Raw genomic sequence first — 19128 nt, 5'->3', positions numbered from 1 at the left:
AAGTTGTATTTTTTATATTATGCTTTCATCCAAACTGAGCAACCAGTGAGCATGTTGGGGTTTCTTCAGGCCCCTGCGAAGTATTTGAATACAACAAGTAAACAAGGTTGAGAAGTATTAGGGCCGGGTATACTTAACGATCTCAAAGATTTTCATTTAAATAAATGTCTGTTAAGTCACTGTCTATCGCCGATGATTGAGCCTATGGCCCACTCATGAAAGCCTTTGCAGTGTAAAGTATTATTACGACATTTGTGGCGACATTTGCAGAAAAAATCACAATCAGCACCCAGTTAGTGACGCGTTTTCCATCAGCCAGCAGTGGTTGGTCTGCCAGAGAGGGTAGGCGGAGCTAAGCGGCTGCTTTTCCAGTCTCTACAAGTGTTGCGAGTAAACAGTAATCTACTATGATGAACAAACATCAAACAAAAAAAAGATCATGACTACAGATACAACTTCAAAAATAAGTGAAAATCCAAAGAAAAAGAAACAAATTCGACGCTCAGATGAAGGCAAACAGTCTAAAAAGGAAAGCGACCGCAATTGCCTTTTATCGCCATGAGGTGGCGCCAAATTGAACAAAACTGAGAACTTTGAGATTATAACTTTAATATACACTCACTGGCCCCTTCATTAGATACACCTGAAAGATCTAATGTAATCTAATACACCAGCTCAGCCATAAGATTTGCTTTATTGTTATTCTAAGCTGTCACAGAGGTGTTAATTCAATGATATTTCAGCGTCAAGGTGATTATTGGTGGTGCGGCTGTACTGAGCTACATTATATTCAGAGGTGTTTCTAATACTCTGGCCACCTCATGTATGTACATAGGGAGGACAAAAAGTTTGAGACAGAGTTCAGTACAACACCGCCTTTAACTACGGCCTCAGTAATAAACACCATTGAATTTACACACTTCAGACTCTCAACAAAACAAAAGTCAACAAAAACTAAACTTCATAAAAGCAGAATCCATGGCAGTGCTGTTGTATTGAGCTGCATTAGAATGTACAGGTGTACCTAATGAAGTGGCCGGTGTGTGTAAATAACAATAGCAGAACAATTAGCAGTATGTTTGAATTGATTCTGATACCAATAGACTTCCTTATCAATACCTTTTTCTTTGTGGAAAACACGGGGCTCGACTTCAGCGTAGACTGTTTGGGTTGTAGCTGTTGTGGTAGTGGGCCTGATGTTGGATTAAATCAAAACAGTCGCACGGCTGCAATTGTTTTTAATAGTTTTGTAATTATGTCTAAGTACAATTGACCTTCACTCTGTTGTTTAACTTCCTGTCTCTCTTTCCCGTCCAGGATCATGGGCCTGTACGCCTCTGTGGTTCTGGTCATCGGCAAGTTTGTGCGAGAGTTTTTCAGCGGCATCTCCCACACCATCATGTTCGAGGAGCTGCCCAACGTGGACCGCATCCTCAAGCTGTGCACAGACATCTTCCTGGTCCGAGAGACGGGGGAGCTGGACCTGGAGGAGGACATGTACGCCAAACTCATCTTCCTCTACCGATCGCCAGAGACTATGATCAAGTGGACCCGAGAGAAAACCCAGTGAAACTCAGAGAGGGGAAATTAACCAATGAAAGCGACATGGGAGCTTTTCCTATACAGGAGCTGTGCTGGTGTGAGCAGCAGCCCGCTCACCTGCTGAGGGAGCAAAAAGCAGCTGAGGACCAACTCTTCGACTGAGCTCGGATGGCAGTGATACATTTTAGCTAACACTTTTTTCAGTTATAAACTGGTGTTTTCTACTATTTACTGATGAAAAGCAGCCACACATGCATTCATATTAACAACAATTGAGGACAAATTTGCCGGTGCTGTATTTATCTTGCAAAACACGGCTCAGTTTGGCTTCCAGTGGATAAAACAAGCAGCTGGTGTTCAGTTGAAGACGGACAAACCTTTTTGGATAATTTTCCTAAAACATAACTCCTATCCTCGATACAGAGGTTGGTTTTTAAACACAAATGTCCTCAATGATCTTTTCAATCATTTTCACGACCGCACGGCAGGCGAAGAGAAGCTCAAACTGGCTGCAACATTAATCTTTAAGGGCTTCCCATCTACGAATAAGTGCACGATAACGACCACATGAGCACAATCTCATAATTCTCTCCAACTGGAACGTTTAGACTGTGGGACTGTGCAATAACAAGCTTTTGCTCCTCCCAAGTTATTTTCCAAGGATGTGGACCGAGGGAAAAGGCCGGTTCTGACCAAGAATCATGAAACACCTTTTTTGTTTTTTAAACATCAGAGGCCACAAGACACAGATCATCAGACAATCTTTCCCTGCCTTATTTTGTTTGTATGAGACGAACTGAAACTCTTATCAACTCCATATCTTTCTCAGGAAGAGCTGTTTTCACAGATATTCATTGTACGAGTTATATGTTACAACATGTAGGCTTTGATGGATCTAAAAGAGATTGTAGAAAAGATGAAAACTATTTAAATGGCATGAAATTTAACGTGGATGTTGTTCAGACGGACTGATATCGAGTATGTTTACTGCACAGGTTTTATCAAGGAAGAAAATGTGTCGCTGTGGACTGTTTTCCTCACAGAGATCGAGATTAATTTGCTAATCATCCATGTTCTGAATCATCTACAGTTTGGCTGAGTCGAGACCAGCGGAGGGCTGCCTCTGAATCAGGGTAATGTGCACAAGGTGGAAGACTCTCGAACATCACCTGAGAACCTCTCGCTGTTTTTAACATTCATGAACACGACAGCCGTGCATTCAGTCATCAAGGAAGAAACAAGCAGACACACAAAACAAAAGATTCTTCACGTGAAGGGCTGAACCACAACGCCCTTCTGTCCAAACTATGCATTAGAGGACATTGTAGCATGATAGAAAAACTTCATTATTGTCATGATTTTCATTACATGTACATACCAAATTAAGGGGACAGGCCAGGGTGGAATGAAATGTGAATTTTTCCTGTATGTTAAGGCCATGTGGGATGATGGAGGTCCAGAGATCTGCAAATAAAACGTCTGGAAAGGTGTCGAGTTTCGCTTCCGGCTGCTGTTTGAGGAGCATCTGTGTGTTTCAACAGCCGACTGAACAACTGAACCTGCATCCTTTTAGTCTGAAGACGGCCTCCAACACTTACCAAACTTACTGCAGGTCACGATTTATTTGTATATATTTATTTTATTCTAATTTCAGCACCTTGTATATCAGCTTTCTGTGTCTTTTTCGCTAATAATCTTTCATTGCATTTCATAACAATATTTCATACTTACATGGTGTACATGGTTAAAAAAGGGAGGGATTAAACGAAGAATTTTCGACAATAAATAAAGTCAAAACAATAACGATAAAAATGGTATACAAGTAATCAAACTGTAGTAGACATAACACTCACCGGCCACTTTTAAAGGTACACCTGTTCAACTGCTCGTTAATGCCAATAACTAATCAGCCAATCACACGGCAGCAACTCCGTGCATTTAAGCATGTAGACATGGTCAAGACGATCTGCTCAAGGTAAAACCGAGCATCAGAATGGGGAAGAAAGACGATTTAAGTGACTTTGAACGTCGCAGGGTTGTTGGTGCCAGACAAAACTCTCTCTAGGGTTTACAGAGAATGGTCCGAAAAAGAGAAAATATCCAGCGAGCCGCAGTTCTCTCGGCGAAAATGCCTTGTTGATGGCAGAGGTCAGAGGAGAATGGCCAGACTGGCATGAGCTGAAAGAAAGGCAAACTCAAATAACCACTTGTTACAACCGAGGTGTGCAGAAGAGCGTCTCTGAACGCACAACATGTCGACACTTGAAGCAGATGGGCTACAGCAGCAGAAGGCCACACCGGGTGCCTGAAGATGTTTCACCTCTCATCCTAAAGGCTTCTTCAGTTTGGAAGTATAAAGCTAGAAAATGAAAATACTTACTAGTTGGTAAAGTGTAAGTACCTCAATTTTTTTTAACCAAAGTACTGGACCCGAGAAAAAGTTAGATTCCACCGCTTCTTATTAGAGAGAAGATCAATATAACTCTGTGAAACTACTCCCAGCAGTCAATTAGCCTAGCTTAGCATGAAGAAGAACAGAGGAAACAGCTGGACTGGCTCGGCACAATTGTGACACAATTAATAGTTTAACTTGAAGGAATTGTAACACATGGATTTTTCCACTTGCAGGAACACAAACTAAATTTTCACTAGTACAACATGTATGTAGAGTTTAGACCTTTGCACATGTAGAGTAATTCAGCAGCAAGAATGAGAACATCACTTTACAGTTAGAGAGCCTTAGCCAATGATAAACAGGTCTCTGTTGTCTTTACACGTCTGCAGACTTTAATGCAGACGCCGTTAGTCTCGCTGATCTGGAAAATCTGTCTGCGAACTCGTTTAAGAAAATGTACAGAGACCGTGAAATGCCACACAATGGAAATGTTTATTGATGCATGTGCAATGTTTGGAGATATGCTTTCGAGGAATATACAGGAAGTGGGCAACAGCACGAATAAAAAAAATGTAAACAATCCCTTTATCACCTTAAGTCATGTGGTATCAGAATCATTAATCGTTGTGTAATTGATCTGACCTCGCAGAGGGCTTATGAGTAAAAATATCACAAATACACCAATTCAGCGTTAAAACATACATCAGAGGGGAAAATGGATTATACTGTGAAATAAAGACAGCCATGATTATTTTGTAGTTTGAGGTGGTATTTAACGCACACCTCGAGGTAGACAAATGGAAGAAAATAGGAGTTTTACTGTAATTTACTTGAATAAGAGCTTATGCTGAAGACAATAGTGCCAATCATTTTTTTTAGCTTTAATACTCACAAATTCAAAGATTTAGATTACAATAGAATTATTCCAAACATGCATTTACAAGCCGATTGCATATAATTCCAGTAATATCTTCAACAGGCCGAGCCAAGAATACTGAATAAATTAACTGTACAAATAAACACCTATACATCAACTCATTACCTATATATATTTAGTATTTAGAGTGTTTCTGATTTAAACATACCTATTGCATTTTTAGACTCTACTCACTGACAATGACAGCAGAATTTACAGCTTCACAGAGACAAGAAATAATAAACATTTACAAACAACAGGCTTTCATACATATTGAACATTGAAGATTTGTCGTTACACCGAGGATCCACCTCAAATAAACACAAATTAAAAGGCTGCTTAAATTTGAGTCAACTCTTCTGCAACATAAACTGTTTTTCTATATCATCTTTATCATATTTTTCAAAATAAAACGACCTAAGAGCCAAACATCTGGGCTCATAGCTGAGAGGGTTTTGTCAGGTTTTAAACTCGTTCACAGAGGGTGTCGTGGTGGAGCAGCAGACGGATAAAGTCGACGCTCTGCAGGGCTGAAGGCTAACACAGCCCTCCCTCGTAGTCATCCTCTTCCTCTGCAGCAGCCGGCGCCCCACCAGCGCCGCCTTGTGGAGCAGCAGCAGCCTTCTTCTTCTTTCCTCCTCCTCCGGGTACCCGCAGGGAGATGGCCAGCTTGGCGTACTGTGAGGCAACGAGGAATTAAAAGTGTCATCAGATGTCAGATTTTGGACTGAAAACGTCTTCATATGCAGCTTCTTCGTACAATAGACGGGGTCCTACATGAGAGCATTTTATAAGCATAAGCTAGGACAGTTTGGGTTCTTTCATATGAGAGATTTCTGCTTTTACTTTTTGTCTGAGCTCTTGACAGCTGTTTGAAACAGGTGATGAAAAAAAGTGTCGTCATATTTTTTGCGCAGGAGCGTTACGCAACACAGGAACAAAGTCTGATGACAGTTGTGGGTTGTTTTTGTTTATGTCTCCAGGCTGCTCTTTATAAGAACTGATCAACCTGACACACGCACAGTCCTAATGAAGCAGATTATAGACTTCTTCAGTTTTTCATTTTTCATTTACAATATCTTAAGCACAGCTTCGATGTCTCTCTGATATGTGGGCTTTTTAACATAACCTTTTTGATGCATTCTAGCTGTGTCTGTGTGGGATATTTTTCACCCATTGCCTGGTAGCAATTGCAGTCACAAATACTTATTGTTTGACCCTCGTGTAATTTAAATGCTGTCCTTGTATTTTTAAGTGGATCTCTTAGTTTTTCCCATGGGAAGAGCAGCTTTTACTTCAAAAATGTTTAAATGTATGAGATGTATGTGAAATTGTATTTCCTTTTCCTGATACAGAGAAATATGTCTAAACCGACATACACGTTTACTGGAGGCCTATCTGGGAACCAATACAACAGTGAAAAAGAAACCCAAAGCCATCAGGAGAGCAGAATCTCATTAAAGCTCATCAAAAAGCCTCCTGAAAGGTCATCTACAGGTAAGATGTATACTCTCTGTAATTCCATCATTGTTAAAAAAGCTGCCCAGAATTAGGGAAGAATTTCCCACCTCGCCTTTAATATTTACTGCTTCTGAATTGGGCTCAAATGGTAAAATGGTAAATGGACTGCACTTATACACTTCACCCTCTCACACCCACATGCATACACTGATGGCAGAGGCTGCTATGCAAAGTGCCGATCTCCACTCGGGATTTAACCATTCATGCTCGTTCAAACACTCATGGCTACGCCTTCGGGAGCAAGTTGGGTTCAGTGTCTTGCCCAAGGACACTTCGACATGTAGACTGAAGCAGCTGGGAATCGAACCGGCAATCTTCCTATTGAGAGACGACCGACTCTTCCACTGAGCCATAGTCTGCTTAGGGAAGGTTTTTTATGTTAGGGAGAAAAACTTACAATTTAAAACCAAGTTTTCAGCGACCCAAAATGCGTTCTCTAAAAAAGTTAATAATATAATTAACAAATAAAAATGTTATTTGCATTATATTTAGGGACTTTTTGCGCTCTGCAAAAATACTACAAGTATTATAAAAAAGGGGCGTGGAATTTAGCAGCCCTTGAAAAATGACGTCAATACTGTCATTGCACATTAAATATTTCTCTCAGTAAAATACTGCAGGTTTGTAGCTCGAGGTTTAACTTTTGTACATAATTAAACTGAAGCAAAAGAGTTACTGGCTAAATAAGAGGCCTTTAAGTACATACAGCATATAAACCATATTATTCGTCAGTATGTGTTATCAGTACTCACGTCATTGTCCATGTACTTCAGTAACGGTGAGTTGCACACGCGGTAGACCTGATCCTCGTCCTGCTCGTCGTAGCCCTGCAGTAGTGTCTCCATGGCAACACAATCTTCACTTCCACTGTAGCCGGGCAGACTGGTGGAGACCAAGCAGGACTTAATGTAATGATGCTCGGTTTAAGTGTCGTTTAAGATTTAAGGGTAGATATCATGGCAGTGTTTCAGATGACAGAGACGACAGAAACCTGATCAAACGTACCTGTAACTTTCTCTGACACATTTATCAGCTGCTACGTAGTCTCCTCGATGAAGATGAATCAGCACTTGAGCAGTTGTTTTCTACAGAGTAAAAAAACTATTTGGTCAGATTTCTAGGTAAGCTGCAGAACAGCCACTTCTGATAGGGACTCTGTTACCTGCTCAAAAACAGAGGATCAGTCTATGATTCCTCTTAAGACACACAAACAATCCCACTAACCACTCACATAACTTCTAACTGACTGTGGTCATATATTAAGTTTGATTAAAGTGCAAAGGCTTAAAACAGAGTAACGCACCTTGAAGCACATGGGGAAGTTCTCAATCTCTTTGTACATGTTCTTCTCTTTCTGCAGAGCGACTGCTGCATCATCCAGCCTGGTTAGAAAGACAAGAAAAGATGAGAGAGGAATAATAAGGAGCATATGCTGCAGTTTAATATTATGTAAAGAAACAGATGAGCAGCTTTGGAGTTGTTGTCACAGGAGCAGGTAAGACCAAATACCAGAATCAAAATAGAATAGAAAACTGTTCAAGTGACAAAGAACAGCTTTAACATCTTCATCCTTAGGAAATAACTTGTCATCTTACCTCATAGCTTTCTACATCAGCACTTGCTAAAACAGCAGAACTGATCCTATGTGTTATCAAAAAGGACCACCTATAATTTGGCAGCATGTGTAAATAGCCTTAAAACCTTAAAATTCCTTTCCTTTACCTTTTTAACCTGACCAGAAGTCTGGAGGCTTTTCCAAGCAGTTCAACTGCCTGACGCAGGCGGTCCTCATTCTACACAGAAAAAACACATGAACATATATAAGTGAAAATAACTGAAATCAACATTCAGTAAAATAATTGATTTAGTGTTTGTTGAGGGCTCAATTTCACCTCAAACACGCCAGCTGCCTTCTGATACAGGTCCACAGCTTTCTCTAGGTTGATAGGCTCGATCAGTCTGAGAATAATAGAAGAAAATGTTTTTATATCAAAGATAAGTGCACCTTTTTGGTTCCTAGGCTTACATTTAAAAAGGTACAGTTGCAGATAATAATACCAGCTAAATGCAGAGGAACAGCAAACCTACTTTCCAGCCCGGTCCAGAGCCATGGCAGCAGTGTCAGGAGTCCCATTCTCCATGTACATCATGCAGGCTTTCTCTATGTACTGGATGGCCTCTGGCATCTTCTTTTGTTCCTGTTGCAGAGCAAACGCAGCAAAATTACAAATCTGCTGCAGAGACTGCACCTATATCTAATGGTAAAAAAATGGGGATGAAACGCACCTTCATCATCATACCTGCCTGTTCAATAGCCCTGAGGAAGAGGGAGAGAGTTGAAATGAAACAGGTTGTTTTTGTATAATATTTGCTATTTCCTCATACTGGAGTTATAACTGAAGGTACTTACTTTGCAGCATGAAAAAGCCTGTAAGACGAGTTAAGGATATTAAAGAATAAGACTCAAAAAACAGCACAGTCATGCTCTACAGCTATAAGTACACAGAGGATACGTCTTGTTTTCTGTGTGATATTCAGCTTCCTTCAGGTAAGCATCCTTTGCTTGGTCATATTGCTTCGCATTCTTGAAGCACACAGCTGAAACAAACACAAACAGTTAGTCAGCAGTAAAAATAAGGGATATCTGCCAAAGGGAGGGATAGTGTTGATTTTACCTGCTTTGGCGTATTCTGATGCAGCACTGTCAAAATCAGGCTTCCACTTTGTCAGACTTGTCTTTAAGCTACAAAAACATGACGAGCAAATTTTAAACGGCTGAAGCAAGCAGAATCAGCGACACCATTGTTTATTTACAATTACAGCACAAGGCAAAACTGTGGCTCATGTATTGTCTCATAAATCTACCTGTAATGGATTAACGATACAAAATAATGAGCATTTGTGTCGCATAACCCCTGATGAAAATGTGGCCTTTATAACGTTAGCTAGCTAACATTAGTAGTAAATCAAACTGCTGTTTCCAGGGCAGGAAGAAACCCAGATATTTTTAATCGCAACTCACCATTTTTCAGCTTTAGCCATGTGCTCATGGGCTTCGTTTATCTTCTGAGCAGCCATGCTGTTATTAAAGTCGGTTGGGTATTGCGAATTTGTTCTTAATAAATGGCTATGGATGTTGGTTTCGTCGATGTTTGGATTAACAGGAACTCCTCCTCGGGCGCAACGTCATCCAATGTCGCAGGCTACGGGTGCTGTGTAGGACAAAATACTTATGGAATGGGAAATACTGGCTGCAGTGCAAGGAGTGGTGGTCTGAATATTTTAGGCTAATTAATAAATATTACTTGGCCCAATGTAATTATTTACTATGTGACAGCATTTTGCCGCACTAACAAAACATAACAGACAAAGTATCTAAGAACTTTAGGGGGCCTAAAAGCTCCAGGCTTATAAATGACAAGTAGCAGCACAAAATCACACAATAAAAACTGACATAATGCAGTCTTTAAAGCTGTTTTTCGCTGGTTATGAAACCGACTGAAATTAATTCTGATTACTCTATATGACCTACAAAACCAAACCAGACCATCAGCGACAAGATTGATTATTTCTATATAGTTCTTTTTAATGCCTGAAACTGCTGGTGGGGGGTAGGTGTCAGACAAAGCGATTAACTGCACATTGCCTTTGTTTACATTTTTCAGGGCAAAAATGTTAAGTGAGTGATACTTATGACTGTTAAAGAAAGTAGAGATTTTCTTTGTTAGAAACCACCACTTAAACATGTACAGGACAAAATCAGCAAAGAGATAGGAGTTATGGCTTTGTCCACAGGGGGCGCCAACATCAAAACAAACTTAAAGTTCCTCACAGGAGCGGGCCCTGTATTGTTACCTAATATTGAGGAACTGCCTAGACAGAAACTGTAGTGTCCAAGTCCAATTTCAGACCTTTTCTAATTTTAGTGCCTACATGTTGCATATTCTTCAATAAATGTTATATTACCACACAGAAAATGGATCAGATATACCAGCACCGCCCAAGAAATGCCAAGCACCTTATTTTTTTTTTAACTTTATTTATAAAGCACCTTTTAAAAACAGATGTTTACAAAGTGCTTTGACAGACAAAGCAAAAGCAGGAACTCAGGAAGATTAGAGAATACAAAAGCGATTATATAACATTCAACAATGAGGCCAAACAGAGAGTAGTCTAGAAAATTCAACAAAAGGCAAGAACTCAAAGCACAAATGCTCAACAATAATAAATGCAAATAAAAGGGATACAAGAGATAAAACAGAAACAAACGCAGTTAAAGCAATAAGCAATAAAAATAAAGAGATAAATAAAGAAATAAAAGGTTAGAAAAAGACGACATCATATCAGAAGAGATAAAAGATTTGGAACAGTAAAAACAATAAAAGATAAATAAATAAGTACAAAAAAAAAAAAGAGTACAAAGAAATTATAAAATAAATACAATAATTAAATAAGAAATATTTAATAGATTATTAAAATAAAGTAAAATAAAATAAAAGCAGTAAAGGACGGTAAGAAATTACTTCACTTATATGCAGCCTGTAACACAGTTTTATACTGCGGTTGGTATTGTACTTATCACGGCTTGTTAGTTTTTAAATCATTGTGAACCACTAATCTCTGTTTTAAGAAAAAAACATAATTTGGAAAATTATAGAGCAGCGGCGGAAGCGGAAGTCTGTCGAAGTGTGGTTGATGACGTCATGACGGCCCCGGTCTCTAATGGCTGAACAACAACAACTATCGGCGAGTGACAAACTTTCCCAAACTTCTACAGGGACAAAAGAAAGTTATAAATTACATATAGTATCGGCCGTTTAACAGTTAAGGCGTGTTTATCTGTTCCTCTTTTTATTACAAATGTGGAATTACTGATGGATCCGAGATATGACATACCGCGGAGGGCCGCCGGTGGTGGCGGGGGTTCCGCGAACTCGTCCCCCGCTCTGGGGGCTCAGTCGCGCCGCAGGAAGATGCCTCCCAGGCCCGCTGACTTTAAACTTCAAATTATCATTATTGGGTCCCGTGGTGTTGGTAAAACCAGCCTTATGGAGAGATATACCGATGACACTTTCTGCGAAGCTTGCAAGTCGACAGTAGGTGAGAGCAGAGGGCATTTACGGACTTGTTTTTGTTAACTTTTATTGACATCATTTTGTAGGGCTCCGTCTACTCTCTGGAGGGAATATACTTAAATACAGTGGGCTCGGTGATATAAACACATTGGCTCCTGCTTTCTTGTGGAATGTGAATGGATGAGGTTACACTACTGGCTGTAGCAAGCTAACTTTAGCTAACGGTGACAAACACACTGTCCTAGCTAACATAAATGTTTTAGCTAATAATTCATGTTGCTATGGAGTAACTAGGCAACAGGTTTGAGGCTTCTAACTGTGTTTTACATTCTTGTTATTACAACTTATTGCGAGCTGAAACAGCCCAGTAATTAAGTAACTTAATTTACTATTGCAAAGTATGGTATATTAATTTAAGAGTGGGCATAGGCTAGTCTCATCGAATCTACTCTCCATGTCAAGAAGAGCCAGTCTCTACATAAAACGACACATTAAGCACATATGTAATTACTTATACTGAGTGATCACTTGCTTTTTATTGAAAACAACAGTACCTTATGTGCAATTGCTGTTTAATAGCTATAGATGCTGCCTCTTAGATTACATTAAATGTGCAATTTGATAAACAGTCCTGTGACCAAAACAACAGTCAGAGTGTACCATCCCAAAATAGTCACACACACACACACAAGCAGCTGCTATGGCAGAGCTCCATTTTGCGCCCTGTCATTCCTGTGACACTGCCCGAAGGATTTGAGATTTGTGCGTCACTAATATTGGGTTCCTTTGATCACAGGGGCAGTGCAGGGAATAATTTGGCTGTCACCAGAGTCCAGCTGAAATTTTTTTTCTAATCTTGCAATTTCTTTGCTATCACAGAAGGTCGCCTTCCTCTTGCACAGCTTTGAAAAGTATGACACTGGTATAACTAAATGTTTTGCAGCTCTTAAGGAAACATGCCATGGAATGAACATTAAATTATACTAAACATAACCCTGAAATCAGAGAAAGAAAGGATTTTTTTAATGTAGCTTGTCCTCAAATCAAACAATAAAATCCAACTGACTGAAATCATACCAGCATAAAGCTGAAACAATGCAGAAAATGCAAGTGCTTGTTCGTATCCACATGTATGTTTCTGATTCCCATGATAGGAGTTGACTTCAAGATCAAGACAGTGGAGCTGAGAGGGAAGAAGATCAGACTACAGATATGGTGAGTAAGTGGACAGAAGTCTCCAGTTCCTGTATTCATTTACATGGAGCATTTCCTGTGTCTGTCCTATCACCCCGCTGACTGCTCTAACTAAAACTACTGCTGGCTTACTGGGTGCTTCTTAGTTTTTACAGGAGGTGATATTGCATGTCCAAATAAGATTTCATTGTATGTTTTGGATTTCCAAAATGTATTAAAAACATACAGCTCCAGTGGAATCATAAGTATCAACTTCATGCAGAGCAGCACGATCATTCTTACTGTTGTTTTCTGGCACACACATTTATGAAAACACACTTGATTATAGAAAATGTATGTATTCATCCCATACCCGGCCCTAACTGCACTAGACAGAGAGGATGTTATTTCAGTGGTTTGATTCTATCATGCCTCCACTTGTGTCTTGTGACTTCAACTAAGCCTTAATTACATTTAGAAAACAACCACTGTTTTTGTCCTACGATTGTACAACCCAACAACAAGCCACAAATTACAGTTTTTCACTAACGCATCTGTCTTGTTCACTAACACCCCAACCACCTCCACGTCCCGTTTGCTCCCCGTTCCTCTGCCTGCCTCCAATCTCTCCGCTCAAGACTCCACCGTCCTCATTGTGTCTCGTCTCTCTCATGTTGAACGGCTCACATCAAGCTCTCCATCATTGCCTTACTAAACCCTGCCATTGTGCCGCTGTGTGTCTGTCCGCTCTCCTGCTCATAAGACTGACTGTGACTCACATGGGGGATGGGAGAGACTAGCTGGCTGAAGGTACAGTAACACTGCACTGTGAGTGGAGGTCAAATCATGCTAAGAACCCAGACTCAGATGTACCACAACTGAACTATATATGAATTCATGTATATCAATCCAAGTCAAGTCAATATTTTTCACCTTCACATTTTTAAACAAAGTCCTTAGATATTTAGATAGGGTCAATAAATCCTATTTCTACTGCTACTTATTACTTCTTATAGATCAACCTGTAATGGATGTTTTCAATGTTGTTAGTATTATTGATTTATGGCATTGACTTCATTATAACTTGTCAGAACTTTTTTTCCTCCCGTGTTTAGTGTCACTGCAATGACTGCACAGACTTTTAATTATATGTCACTCGTTTCATTCAGGGACACTGCCGGCCAGGAGAGGTTCAACAGCATCACATCAGCCTACTACAGAAGTGCAAAGGGAATCGTGCTAGTGTACGACATCACCAAGCAGGAGACCTTTGAAGACCTGCCCAAATGGATGAAAATGATAGACAAGGTAAACAAACTGTAACTGCTGCAATTCTGTGGTTACCTAAGTGTTGTCCCTGTGTTATTCTGCTGTTATTATGTGCCAGGCATGTCACAAAGAGTGTTACACCACCAACCCTTTCTCTTGCACAGTGGAAAAAAGAAATATTTGGATTCCGCCACACAATGGTTACATAAAAAGTGATGAAATAAGATTTCCAGCCAGCCTGATATTCACCATCCGCTTTTTTGGCTTTAAAACTGGCAGCAGTTACATAAGCAAGAGGTGTTATTTAGGGGTCACTTTGCAGAAACACTGTTTTAATTACAGCCAGACTGATAATGTTGTTTTGAAGCAGATACCAAGATTTATATTTGAGAGATATATTGGCTGACATGAGGTTTGAGTATAACTCCCCGACCATGTCTTCCTTACTGCTGTTTATCTTTTTGCTGTGTCTGACCCGCATCTGGACAGCATGACAACACTTCTATATATGAATATACTGCATCAATTTTCCAATCAGAACATTGAAGATATTGGCTTGACTGATGATCTTCTTAAACATAGACAAGACAGAGGCCTCACCAGTTAGCATTAGGTAGATTAGAAAGATTGAAAATAAGTCAACTTGATGATCACTACAAATCTTAATGTATGTTACCTAAACGCCCTCCAAAGGGCAAAGTGAATTTAAGAGCAAACATAGCCGGATGTCAGGAATCTAACAGTGTAATCAAACCTATTAAATCCATTCTATCGACAAGTCAAAGGGGAGGCACACAATTTCCTAACATACTTTCTCACGTTTCTGCTTTCATAAAATTACAGCCGAAAACAAAACGCGTCTCTGCCATCGTTTAGTGGCAACTGGTTGAAACTTAGCTAGCTTGAAATTCAGTAGTGGTAATAACGTTAATGTTAGTAGTCAGTAGTGAGTTTGCGAAAATTACGGTGACAGTTACAGCTGATCGCATCGCTGAAGTGGTTGCCATAGATTGCACATAATGATGTGCATAGTGTCACCTCATCCATTAACGGGATTGGCTCCTCAGGTTTGTGACGTCTCAAACCTGCCAATCTGAAAACGTGTTGTTCAGCCTGTCCTTGGTACACTGCAGTTTAAAAGCAGACAGGCCCAGCCATGGAGATGACTGCTTATGTTGTCCCTGATATGTCTTGTAGCACATGAAGAACACCACATGGAGATGTTTACAAGGTTAAACAGTTGATTTTCTCTGGAGGAGGGCTTTGAGTTGAAAAATGCCTAAACACCAGCAATGTGCTAATATTGGCTCTTCATTTAATATTTATCTGCCTTGTGAGTACTGAAAAAAAACTCGCTGAACAGACACGCTAGACAGATTTCATTACTGTAACCTGGTTTGACTTTTATGAAATGGAAGGCTGATGATTTATTGACATATCTGCTCTGTTCTTTCTGTTTTGTGTCAGTACGCCTCAGAGGAAGCAGAGCTTCTCCTGGTCGGGAACAAGCTGGACTGTGAGACTGATCGGATCATCTCCAAACAGCAGGGAGAGAGGGTGGGTTCAAAAAACACATGCTCCCATTCAGCATTTTATCACAAAACTGTGTCTCTAATTTCTGTACATTTGATCAGTTTAAAACATCTAATAGAGATGTTGCTCCACTGTCTTTGAATATGAACTCCGTGGAGCCCTCCAGTGTTATCACTGTGACTTTGAGGCAAACAAACTGAAACTATTGTATGTGCAGCTTAGCTTTTAACACTAATAAGGAGACTTTTTGCATGAATTTTCCAGCTGTTGAGAATTTGTGATAAGTTGCACAGCTTAATTACTTCTTTTGTAGAATAATTCAGATGCTCTTTGCTAACATTAAGCCAATTTTACTGTGTTTGTGTTACAGTTTGCCTCTAGAATAAGTGGAATGCGTTTCTGCGAAGCGAGCGCCAAGGATAATTTCAATGTCGACGAGATCTTCCTGAAGCTTGTGGATGACATACTTAGCAAGGTTGGTGTTTTACTAGCGTAAAACCAAGAATACATATAATTCAATGTTCAATATACACATAAATGTTAAACCACTCTGTGAAATGTACTGGCTTGATGTGGTCAGAAGCAGGGGGGACAGGATGTGATTATTTTCCTTATTCTTCGGCAGAGAAGACGCTGTGGTTTTTTCGCTCCTTAAAGCTCCTTGTCATCTTTCTTTAATACAACTTTTTGCCTATTCAACCTTTAAACTCAATAAGTCAGTGTCAACCTACGCACTGGCTAAAACGTTAGAGAATTAACCCTGTGTTTTCTGACTTGTTCCTTTTACAACAGATGCCTCTGGAAGTTACCAACAAGGAGCTTTCCAACAGCGTCCTGTCTCTGCAGCCTGAACCGGATGTACCTCCGGAGTTGCCGCCTTCTCGCACGCGCTGTTGCTGAGAGTCCGAGTGTTTCCCATCCTTTATACATACACACACACACACACACACACACACACACACGAACACATGAACACAACCACACTTAGCTCAAACATGCAGAGTACCAATCTGGCCACCGGGGGGCAGCAAACAGCAGCACTTTGGAGTTGCTCACTGCTGATGTAAGATGCATAGACTCTCTTAACAACCAGTATTATCCTCCCCTGTTTCCTCTCCTGTGTTTTTTAACTGCACACTATGACATGTAATAAACTAACACTTAGGCCTGGTGCATCACCCACTTCCTACCACCTGTCTGTCTACACTTGACCCGGACTACCTCATTCCTCAGACCGTTAGGCAAGCTGTGCCCCGCAGGTGCCTTGGAGGTAGAGAGCCCTCTGGTAGCAGTTGCACATGTACACATAGAGGGATTATTGAGGGCCTTACAGCTTGTTCTCTTCCTTCTTTCTATTAATAAACAGTCACAACACACACACTGTACACTAGGTTTGATGCTGTCTGAGATTCCCCGACGGTCTCGTAACTCTGCTTCAGAAAAGGGACGACAATATCTCACATCCATTCAGCTTAAATTCTGGGTCTAGGTACAGTAGTTTTATACCCTTATTAGGTATTATTACCAGTAGACGAGGTGACTTGAGGTAAACAAAAGCACATGATGTAAATACGCTGTGTTGCTGTAATGACTGGACAAGGTGCAGTTTTGTTGCCAGCAGTAGGTGGTTGTGTGGTGGTGATCATATCAGTTTTTCTTGCCTTAAAGTATTACAGAGGCTGGAGCGGCTCATTTCCCGTTTGTATAAAATGTAAAGTTTTGCACTACAATCCATCTCACATAGTGAAGCTGACATGCAGAGCAAGTAAAGTACACACACTTGTAGTTTAATGCTAGTAAAAGGTCAATGTTGTGGCTGCTATGAACTCTTCCACACGCTGATGGTAATGCAAGGAGAGATGGGTAATGTAGTCTTTAAGGGATTGGTGTTTTAACGGAGGCATTCTCCATGTGTGTTTGAGGAAATAGACATTTAATTACTAGTGCACACACACACATGGTTTTAGCCTTTGTTTTGTTACTAATATTGCAAAGTGTTTTGTTGTTTATGTTTTTCCTTTGAATTCAGCTTAGAGGAGAATATTGTGCAGGAAGGTTTGTTTAGTATTTGAATGGCTCAGGACACTTTTACCCCGCTCCCACCGAAATTAGCGCATTGACGCAGGTTTTTCACACCCCGGAAGACCCTCTTATAGAGGCCAATCGTCTCTTTTCCCATTGTCAGTGAAGTATACTCCTTTCGGTCTCTTTTCTGCTGCGTCACCGTCTGACATCACAAATGTGTAGTAAACAGTGAAGATGAAGATGAAGTCTTTATTGTATCTATTACTCATTCAGTCTGTTTATCAAACTCGACGCAGACAAATCTGGAACAATGTTCGAGCGCCGCTCGGACGAAGACGGCGGAATTTGTAGCTGAGATGACAAGGAGTCGCAGAAGTTACTGACGGAGCATAGCATCACGGCGGAAAGGGGGCGGAGATTAGCGTGTCGACGCAGGTTTTGTGTTGCCATTGGAGCCGAAGCGATAATTAGCCGGGTCTACTAAAGAGTCATTTGACCCGGGTCTGAATGCCGATTAAAACCTTTTCCACTAAGCAAAAAAGCCGGGTGTTAGCAGGTGTGGGAAAAGGGGCTTTTGTTTGGCTCAGTTTGTAAGGAAGTTTCTGCAGACCTGATTTGCTTGGAGTTTCATAAATGTCCTAAAAAATCCAGCTTGAATGGGATGTTTTATGAGGAGGCGGTCAGCAGTTTTGTATTAACGATTTGGCCCGTTGTTACAGAACAACAAAGTGAAATCCCATTACCTGCACAAAAACAAGGCTATGCATGTTAAGCCCTCCTGTCTTCGTAGACATTTATAATCCTTCCGTCTTTTTTGGTAAATGAATGCAATATTAGCGATGTTGCACTGTGAGTCTTCCTGCTCTGTTTGTACATGTTGAAGTAAAAGTCATGAGTGTGAGGTTGAGGGAGGACAAGCCCGTACAAAGGACCTGATTAAAAATGACTCGCTGTTGGTTAATTCTGTTTTTGTTGAAGACTAATAAGGCCAAGCAGCTTTCGTGGACTTAAAAGGGCACATTATGTAGTCTAACAAGTGAATAGGTACATACCAAAACAAAACAAACTGACATCACATCACATCTCGCAATACGATTATCAGCCAGCAAACAACGTGCACACAAACGATCAGCACATCTGCAGTTTGATTACTTTTATTTTGAAAAGACACCTTCTTTTTTTGATGTTATTTTAACCCCACCCTGACTTTAAGCATTTGAAACTAACCCTGTGGTCTTTGTTTTAATAGCCAAGCCTTATACTACTCAGTGTTTGAAATATACATTTTAAAAACCTGCTTTTATTTGAAATGTGTATCCTTTACGATGGAAGACTGTACTTTGTATTAGACCCGTTATAAGTCTTTGAAAAGTTTTGGCATGTTTAAAGCAGATTTGTGGTATTTATAACTTGTGGCATTCTTGAACTAATGAAATGCAATTAAAGATATCTATATTTATTACCAGAATATGGTCTTGTTTTTTCTGTTTGACACAAAGAGGCAAACAAATGGTGCTTGAAAGGGATGGTCCAGGAAGAGGTGAGTATTAGATTCTCCTGAGTCCATCTGTGCACCTAATGTGGAGGTGTGCATCCAATTGTGTCTCACTGTGTTTGTATGTATCGCTGTGTGTGTCATTAGGACATGCGCACCAAAGCGTGTCAGACCTGGTCCCAGA

The 19128-nt window shown here is 40.3% G+C and overlaps 3 protein-coding genes across 3 annotated transcripts in view; 2 read left to right on the top strand and 1 right to left on the bottom strand.

The window, feature by feature from the left end:
* Positions 1-3216, top strand: part of LOC138611497 (piezo-type mechanosensitive ion channel component 2) — a 93561-nt gene extending 90345 nt beyond the window's left edge. Inside the window, exon 54 of the mRNA XM_069684649.1 lies at positions 1318-3216. Coding sequence (XP_069540750.1) covers positions 1318-1570 — 253 coding nt within the window. The 3' untranslated portion in view covers positions 1571-3216. The remainder of the gene's footprint in view (positions 1-1317) is intronic.
* Positions 3217-4410: 1194 nt separating this feature from the next.
* napgb (N-ethylmaleimide-sensitive factor attachment protein, gamma b) lies at positions 4411-9564 on the bottom strand. The gene is made up of 12 exons (XM_069684663.1): positions 9397-9564; positions 9050-9117; positions 8888-8972; positions 8785-8802; positions 8661-8691; positions 8463-8572; positions 8267-8333; positions 8097-8167; positions 7678-7756; positions 7380-7459; positions 7127-7256; positions 4411-5531 (listed from the first exon to the last, which is right to left on the bottom strand). Exons 1-12 carry the CDS (start codon positions 9450-9452, stop codon positions 5391-5393), a joined length of 936 nt encoding a protein of 311 aa, XP_069540764.1. The 5' UTR covers positions 9453-9564; the 3' UTR covers positions 4411-5390.
* Positions 9565-11084: 1520 nt separating this feature from the next.
* Positions 11085-18903, top strand: rab12 (RAB12, member RAS oncogene family). Its single transcript, XM_069684687.1, has 6 exons — positions 11085-11474; positions 12604-12664; positions 13792-13930; positions 15359-15448; positions 15795-15899; positions 16217-18903. Exons 1-6 carry the CDS (start codon positions 11249-11251, stop codon positions 16322-16324), a joined length of 729 nt encoding a protein of 242 aa, XP_069540788.1. The 5' UTR covers positions 11085-11248; the 3' UTR covers positions 16325-18903.
* Positions 18904-19128: the final 225 nt, after the last annotated feature.

Source organism: Semicossyphus pulcher, unplaced genomic scaffold (genome assembly GCF_022749685.1).
Source record: "Semicossyphus pulcher isolate SPU_LCO1_2020_fin unplaced genomic scaffold, fSemPul1.0.p SCAF_7, whole genome shotgun sequence".
NCBI classification, from domain to species: Eukaryota; Metazoa; Chordata; class Actinopteri; order Labriformes; family Labridae; genus Semicossyphus; species Semicossyphus pulcher.
Note: the sequence above shows the minus strand (reverse complement) of the source record. Positions and strands in the feature narration are given on the sequence as shown.